At 44.6% G+C, this 8,829-nt stretch overlaps 1 protein-coding gene across 1 annotated transcript; it reads right to left on the bottom strand.

The window, feature by feature from the left end:
- Positions 1-3,004: 3,004 nt before the first annotated feature.
- On the bottom strand, positions 3,005-8,789 carry trhrb (thyrotropin-releasing hormone receptor b). Its single transcript, XM_032580675.1, has 2 exons — positions 5,781-8,789; positions 3,005-4,370 (listed from the first exon to the last, which is right to left on the bottom strand). Exons 1-2 carry the CDS (start codon positions 6,567-6,569, stop codon positions 3,903-3,905), a joined length of 1,257 nt encoding a protein of 418 aa, XP_032436566.1. The 5' UTR covers positions 6,570-8,789; the 3' UTR covers positions 3,005-3,902.
- Positions 8,790-8,829: the final 40 nt, after the last annotated feature.

The following is an 8,829-nucleotide window of genomic DNA, read 5'->3' as shown; positions in this document are numbered from 1 at the left end:
TCCTTAAGAAAATTTAAAAATATAGTGTTTTATAAGATAATTTATCTTTTATGTTGCCAGAAATGCCAAAATTAATATTAGATAATAAAGACTTTGTGGTATTCTGATTTAATAATGTAATTACATTAGTTGTGTTACCACCCCCACGCCACTAGAGGCAGTATCAGACCCGAAAATATCCTACTAAGGAGCAGATGTAGAAGTTCACAGAAAGCTACAGAATCTGTTAAAAACTGTGAGCTGCACTGAAGTAAATAAGAGAGAGAAGTTCAAAAACATGCTGAGAGTGAAAATCCTTCCTAAAGATGAAGATATATCACAGATTTCAAAAGAAAATAAAAACGGGAGAAACGGAAAATATAGGAAATAGCGCCCCCTTCACTTCTGGAGTGCAATGGTCCCATTTCCATATAAGGTATGAGACTGACAGCGGTCCGTCCCGCCCTTCCTGTTTGCTGCAGCGACGTTCTTCTCCAAAACGCTGCAAACAGCTGCAAAATACCGCAAAATGCTGGAAACAGCTGGAAACTGCTGCAAAATGCTGCCCAGGCCTAATGTTCCTGCCTGCATATCATTTTTTGCAGGTTTTGGGTCCGAGTTCAAAAACTCACCAAACTTTGTCCAAAATTGTTCGCAGCATGAAAAGAAGCGCCTCCCCCAACAAGCTGCCGCTCTGGGCGGTTGCCCATGTTGCCCCTAAATGGAAACCGCATTGCTCTGACTGGCAGCTGATAAGTTTCTGAATAATGTGTTTTTCTTTTAAATAAAAACAATCTTTTTAACTAATTTCCTGATTAATAACCGGTCTCTCCTGGAAACGCTGGGCTGATCGCTCTGTGGTCAGGAGAGAATCGATTCCCTGCAGCTTTTATTCAGTAAAATCAGTTCAGTGGGAGAATCATTTAGTCCCTGTTTACACCACAATTTCTGGGGAAATTGGAAGAGTTTTGTTGATCGTAGTGTACATTTACATGAAACCACCGAATGTTTTCTCTGACAACGGCACAGATTGAAATCGAGTGCAGTGGTTCTGAAACACAGAGTTTAAAGCCACAGAATCGTCTTCACAGCTTCAGGAATCGGTCCTGACGGAAGATAATCATAATGTCAGATGGTTGCCATAATCATGCTGGTTGCCATGACGACTCCCTCCTTTTCTGCCCAGCGTTTTGCAGCCTTTGTAAACTTTTTATTTTCTCCTCCTTGAGAGATAATTACTGGACCTGCCGAGCCACCGTACTCCGCCGCAGCAGAACTGTAATTACTGCGCCTCTCCGCTTTGTTACCTAATGAGTCTGACCCGGTGAAACAGAACCAGAACACGGCCGTGTTGGAGCTGAGCCAGAAAGTTCCTCATCTCTGCTCCTCCATCCAGAACAGAACCTATCAGAACCGTCATGGACCCGGTGCAACCGGTGCTGAGCTGGTTCTGCTCACATTGTGCCTGAAGGTGTTATTAACCTGCAGAAGGTGAATCATGATTACCTGCCGTCAGCCAATATCATCATCATCATCATCATCATCATCATCATCATCATCACTATTATCATCATCATTATTATTATTAATATTATTATCATTAATGTTATTATTGTTGGTTTCATGGTTTCACCAGAACAAACCTGACACAAACATCCGGGTCTCTCGGTTTGAGTCGGATCTTTGCTGACGGATCGTTAAAGGACAAAGATGTCTTGATGCCGAAGTTGAGACGACCCAAATGCAGCAGGCCAGACACATCAGATGGTTTTGAGAATTTAATAAAGAAAAATGACAAAATCAAGAGTCCAGGGAACAAGAAAAATCCAAAAATAAAACAAAACCGGAGACACGAATTGGACGGATGATCCAGGGAGGGATGAAGGTAACGAGACGGACTGCGAGTTGTGACTGAGACAGAGGAGCTTAAATACTGGGAAGGTGTAAAAAACACCTGGGCTGGTGAGGTGACTGGCTCCAGGTGAGAGCAGCTACAGGTGGATCCAGGCTGGGGACAGAAAGTGACACAGGAGAGCAACGGAGAGAATACCGGTGAACAGGAAATAATACTGACACTGGAGAAAAACTTGGACTAATAAAACATGATAAACTAGGCAACAGGAAAATAAATACAAACAAGAAACATAACTAGAATCGCCAAGGAAGAAACAGAAGTGGAAAACGGCAACATAATTAGAAAAACCAAAATCAATCCACCCCAGATCCCAACAAGAAAAACCCTCAGAATCTTTCAGAATTAAGTCCGGTTTATTCAGTAACGGGTAATTTGGACCCAGATTCTGGGCAGAACCAGTTATTTCTTGTGAAGAGAGGTGGATACTTCCTAGAAGTTCTCTTTCCTGCAGATTTCTGGTTTTGGAGGAAAATGGGTCGGCCTTCAGGCAGGACAGAGCTGCACTCTTATTTTATTCACAAGAGCTTTATTTTGAAGTGGTAGAAACTCTTCCTGTTCTTGTTTTCGGACTGAAGATCCAGAACGTTCCGAGTGTCTGTCCGTGTTAAGAGATTATTTGGTTATTCGGCTGTTGGATGTTTTTGTTGGCTGTTTTTTGTTGGATGTTTTTGGCTTTGTCGAAAAACAAAAATAAAATCGCCGTTTGGACCAAAATGAGAAATTCTTCAACAGAAAGTTGCCTTGTTGCTCAATTAGTTAGCTGGCTAGCTCGTTGGTTAACGTGGTTGCCAGCTAGGTAGCTAGCATTAGCTGATTTGAAATATGATTATTTTTTTATTTAATAACTGGGACCTGAACCGGTTCAGGTCCCAGTTCTGGTGCATCCTGAACTTGACGTGTTACTGGTTTATTCTGATGTTCCCTGGATCTGTGCCAGGCTGGGATTGGGTTAAAATCTGGGAAGGAAGTCGGGAATAATCTGGCTTCCTGTCCGTTTTCCTCCGTCACGTGTTCCTTCAAACCACAGCTGGTTTTTCCTGACTGAAGTTTTCAGGGAACGGGAAATAAAAATGAAGACGAAGAAAGAAGCTTAATAACAGAAACAATAAATCTGCGTTCAAAAACTTTATTTCAAGTATGAAGATGAAATGTACAAATTAATTTAGGATCAATCCATTATTACAATAAGGTAAGAAAAGCAGAACTTTACAAAATCACGACACAAAGCAACGTTTCTAAATCTGTGATAATAATGATCATGAAAAGCAGCTTCAGAAATACAAATAATCACAATAATCGCAGCAAATGCTTCATTGAACAGGAGCATCTGAATCTGGTGCAGCTCGGTAAATACCAGCTGGTTCTGCCCCTGCTGTGACCGACCATGAAACCCATCCAGTACGTGGAGAACCAGTTCTCCTGATGGGACCTCTGGAGGTCAGAGTTGGCGCCTGGGGACCGGAGGGGTTCCTTTGGACCCCCAGCTGCTGGATGTCCGGCTCCTCTGAATGGTGCTGACCCTCGTGGGTTTTGGTCGCGTGGCTCAAACCGCGGTGCCGCTGCTTTCCTGCAGCCTGCCGGTGAAAACGAAGGATCCTTGTTTTTATGTGGGATGCCGTGTGAAGGCGTGAGCGTGACTTGCTGCTGTCTCAGCTGCAGAGATCATAAATGTGAGAGCTGGGACATATTTGCAGTGGGGAAGGTGTTTTTGCTCCCAGTCTGGCCGTGTTGACTCAAACACCTTGCGTGGGCCGGTCTCACATATGACGATAACAGCTGCGTAATGGCAGCGCTTATCTGTCGGGTTGTTTGTGGCTTTACGACGTCTCATCGCTCTCGGCCAACAGCATGTTTGGCTTTGAGCCTCAGAGGGTCTCATTGCGCTCCACTGGCTGTAATCTGTGTTTACATCTCTACCTGCAGCAGCCTGGCTTTAAAAAGGTCAGCAGGCACTCAGGAAACAATATTCCCACTTAAGGGAGTCCATTAGGCAACACATTGGAGGTCTTTAGTCCTCAGGAGACTCACCAGTCGCCTCGCTGGCCTCCAACCAGTCTTGACTGAAGTTCACCTTTGCACATCCACATGAGTCGGAGAATGTGACCTTCTGGTCCGCCAGCAGCTCGTCTGTGACCGTGAGCTCCTCCAGCTCTGTGGTGAAGTGATCTGTGCTTTCCACCAGCGAAGTGTCTTTGACGGCGCTGTAGGTGAGCGCCACGCTGTACGCCGCCGCTTTGTCTGAGCCCTTCGCCCCGCAGCGGCAGATCTTACGGAAAGCGGCGCGAAACTTCTGAGACATGGCGTTGTAGATGACGGGGTTGATGGCGCTGTTCAGGTAGATGCAGATCTTGCAGAAAAGGAGGAACCAGTTGTCCAGGTAGGGCTGGTCCAGGAAGGAGTTGACCACCACCAGGGTGCGGTACGGCATCCAGAGCACGGCGAAAAGGATCACCACCACCGCCAGCATCTTGGTCACCTGCAGTCAGCCATGAGACGAAGGATAGAGTGGATCAAATGGTCCAGGTTTTTTTAAAAACAAACCGACTGCTAACCATTGAAAAATTCAAAATGGATGCTATTTTTCAAGATGATTGTGAAGGAAAATGTAGTTTTGCACTAATGTGCCAATATTTATCACATATTAATATTTTTTGTGTCAAATCATACATAATTGGACCCATAGAAATCATATTCACTGATAATTTTTAGATTTTTCAAGATGGCCGCCACGATTGTCATTGCTATAAAATCACCAGATGAATTGGTGCTTGGCGTTAAGTCATAGCCTACATATTTTGAACCCTAGAAATCATACTTATTTTTTTAATCTTGTGTTTCCTTTTTCTGGTGGATGTCACGTTTTTCAAAATGGTCGCCATAGTTGTAATGGAGAATATATGTTGGCACTGAGTAGTTATTAGCCACAGCTAACCACATAACAGTCTTAACTGCTAAACATATTTTTAATATTAACTACATTAGAGGAACCATTAAGATGTCTGTCTGTCTTCTTCTCCTTCCAGGTGACGTCGGTCTGAAACTCACTAAGAGAAAAATCTTCACTTTCTGATTCTGCTGCATTTGATCTCTTTAAAGTTTTAGGAATTGTTTGGTTCCGTCCATCTTGGTCCATCGTCTCCACTTTGGGCTCATCAGTCCAAAGTGCCGCCATCTTGTTTCTAGAGAGGCTTTTCCTTCAGGACTTCCTAACTGAAGTTTGATTCTCTTCATTCTGATGTATTGAGTTGATGTGAAGCAAACAGAGCAGCTGATTGGTCTCTGTCAGCTGATTGGACCCAAACCTTCTCTGGGGACCAGAACCTTCAGTCAGATGTGAGTCCATCTGTCCTTCAGCTGAGGCTGGGTCCAAACTGGGTCATCAACAGGATTATAATCCCAAACTCAGAAACTAATCTGCAACAAAATGGCTGAAAAAGAAAAGAATCAAAGTGCTGCCGTGGCCTAGTCAAAGTGCAGACCTCAGGCAGAAGGTCTGTGTTTCTGAACCAGGATCAGCTGGAATCGTTTCGACTGAATTGACGCTTTTCGTTTAGTTTTTAAACGCAACATTTACTGAGAATCAGTGAAACAAAAATCCCCTGAACTTTAAGTGTGAACGTTAAACTTCAGGGTTCAGCTGAGGGAAATGACGTCATTTCCTCCCAGCAGCTTCTCTCAGCTCATTGCTGGTTTTGGGTTAGTCTCTGTTCTCCAGCAGCAAAACCAACAAAAACATTAAAAACATTCATAGAAAATTTACAAAAAGCTGTGGCTATTTTAGACAAATGAATTTTACATTTCTGTTTCATATTCTCCGTCAGTTCAGTCTCTTTTGGACATTTTTTATATGAAACCAAAGATCTGAGGGATTTTGTGCATAGCTCACCTGTCTGCGCGACGTCGCGGTGGAGCTGGAGTGTCGCGCATTCTTGCAGCTGCTGCGCTGGTCGTTGCTGGCGGAGGCCGCCTCGCGCTTCCCCCGGCCTTTGGGGTCAGAGGGCAGCGGGTTGAGGAACAGGATTCTGGCGATCAGGCCGTACAGAACCGCGGACAGCAGCAGCGGCAGCACGAAGAAGACGCTGAAGTCGAAGAAGTAAATGGGCAGGTAGAACTTCCTGGGGACCCTGTAGCCGCACGTGACGACGGTGACGTTGGCGAACACCTGCAGCTCGATGTCGGACAGATAGAACCACATGACGCAGTAGATGGAGGTGCAGACCCAAACCAGCAGGATGATCCTCCTGGCCCGGGACAGCGTGCACAGGAACTGGGCCTTGATCGGGTGGCAGATGGCGATGTAGCGCTCGATGGTGAAGGCGGTGATGGAGCACGAGGACGCGTTGATGCCCAGGTACTGCAGGTAGGTGATGAGCAGGCAGCCGCAGCGGCCGAACACCCAGGAGGCGAACAGGCTGTCCGGGATGGCGGGCAGCCCGGCGGCCGTCAGGACCATCAGGTCGGCCACCGCCAGGCTCACCAGGTAGCAGTTGGTCGGAGTGCGCATGTGCCGGGTGATGAGCACCACCAGGATCACCATCACGTTCCCCACGATGCCCAGCGCGCAGATGAGGAGCAGCAGCAGGCTGCTCACAACTTTGTACTGGACGCTGTGGTCCGTCCAGGTCCGGTTCTGGTTCTGGTCCAGGTCCGGAGGGGACGAGGAGGAGTTCTCCATCCTTCCTCTGGTTCCCTTCACGCGCCAGCGAGGAGCGCAGCAGGACCACCGAACCTGATCAAACTCCGAACCTGATCAAATCTGAGTGGAGCTGATCACCCGCAGCTTCCCGCAGCTTCCCGCAGCCCGGTGCGGCGCTGCTGTGCGTAATACGCGGCGCCAGAACCAAGTGTGTGTGGGACAGATGGCGCTTTGGGTTTTGTTCCGTTTGGCACGCGCTCTCCTACGCAGAGCTGGGATTAACCCTTCACTGCCTGCAGCGGAGCGGCTGTCACTCAGTCCGCCTCATCAGTGGAAAACAGGAGAAGGAGAAGCTGCTGCAGCTGCTGCAGCAGCTCTACTTTTACTGGAGAATGAAAATGATTGACTTTCATCCATCCGGAAATATGAGAACTGATCATAACTTTGCTTCAGAGTGAAGGTCAGCTCTGCTCTTTGGAATAAAAATGTTTCTGTTAAAAAGCAGCAGAAGATAATTGATCAGATTCACTTTAATTTAGTTTGTTATTGTTTTATGTCACATATCTGCTGTGTTATCCTCTGTGGGTTTATACGTCATATTTTGTAAATCACTTTGTGTTCTCTGACGTGTAAAAGGTGCAGCATAAAGAAAGTTGACTTCCTTTCCAGCTCAGTTTGATCTTGGAGGAAACTGTTAAAGTTTATGGTCATTTTCTCTGAATGATGTTTAGATAGTTTATCAGAAGATAAAATAAATGTTGAATCTTTATGGAGAGAAATTTGTTCCATAGATTCAGTGAAAAATAAACTTTCAGAGGCGAATGAACGATCAGAAAAAGAACTTCGTATCTTCGTGTCCAAGCTGACCAATTGAAACGCCTGTTACTAACATCTGATCAGATGAATTCCCGGAAGTCCCGCCCCCAAAGTCAGGAACAGAATCTGTAAAACGAAATTGGAAAAGTATGGAATCCCGTTTCTACCACTCTGACTAAAAAAAGCCTCATTATAATGAGATATTATTATTATTATGGCACCTCATAATGAGATAGTAGCTCATTGATCTCAATATAATGAGATTATTTTTAGCGGAAACAGGCTTCCGTAGAAAAGGATGAAATTCATAAAACTCCTTCAAAAAATCTGAAAAAATAAACTGCATAAATATAAGTTTTAATTTCACTCAATATGTGAAATTTGATTGATTTTTTTCAAAAATTCTTTTTTGAAATCCATTTTTAAACAGGCTCTTTGTGGCAATAATATTGGAACAAATTTATCTCCATATTTATCAGAAAACTGAGTCAGTCGATATTTTTCACTAATTAAAGTTTCTGTTCTCCATCATCATCCTCATCTTCACCGTGGTGGTTCAGCCTGCTGCGCTGTGAAGGTTAAAGTTCAGGCTGGTTTCCCAGGCGACGCATTTTACTGATTATTATCCGGAATAAAGAGCTGAGAAGAACCGGCCTTCATCGCTCCTCTTCCTCCCCACCGAGCTGCGGAGGCGGGAATCTCTCCTCCTCACCAACTGTGCAGAAGATTCTGCAGGAACCGGGCCGAGTTCGGTACCGGTTCTGCCAACTCTCGGCTTCACAAGAAGCTCCGAGTCTCTGGTAACAGGTGGGGGCGGGGCGTTACATAACCGCCATCACTCCCTCTGCAGAAAGATGAATGAGCTCCTTTTGATTTATTCATCAGCATCATCATCATCAGCAGCATCTTGTTTCAATATCAATCCGTTTTCATCGCAGTTTGATCAACTTTTATTTAAGTTTTGTGATTTGAATCATAATCCTGATCCGTGTCTTCCTGCTCTGATTGTCCCTGAAAAATACCTGAATGCATGAAAAAAAAAGTAACCTTGATAAACCCGCAGATTGCATAAAGAATAAGAAAATGAAGGCTCATACCGCCACCTAGAGGACGAAGCTGGTCAGCACCAGATAGAACCAGAAACATTTCTTTCTTTCTAACATTTTAAATACAAATTTTGAAACTCTTTTTAAAGCTAAGATCAGAATTATTTAGTTCACACTGAATCTGCGTTTCCTCCCATTTTCCTCATCAACATAACATTTAATTACTGCAGATTAAAGGCGAAAGTTAAAGGATTTAAATCAGCTGACTGCTCAGCTAATTCACCCGAACCCATCTGAGTAAAAATAATTCAAGAAAATCTACAACCTGTTCATCAGACAGTTCACAGGAAATGGAAACTGGAGACTTACTGGGAGCAGTGGTGGTTCTAAAGTACAAAGTATTTAATGTTATACTGGATAATTAATGAAAGGGTCGA

The sequence above is a fragment of the Xiphophorus hellerii genome, chromosome 13 (assembly GCF_003331165.1).
Source record: "Xiphophorus hellerii strain 12219 chromosome 13, Xiphophorus_hellerii-4.1, whole genome shotgun sequence".
Taxonomy (NCBI): domain Eukaryota; kingdom Metazoa; phylum Chordata; class Actinopteri; order Cyprinodontiformes; family Poeciliidae; genus Xiphophorus; species Xiphophorus hellerii.
Note: the sequence above shows the minus strand (reverse complement) of the source record. Positions and strands in the feature narration are given on the sequence as shown.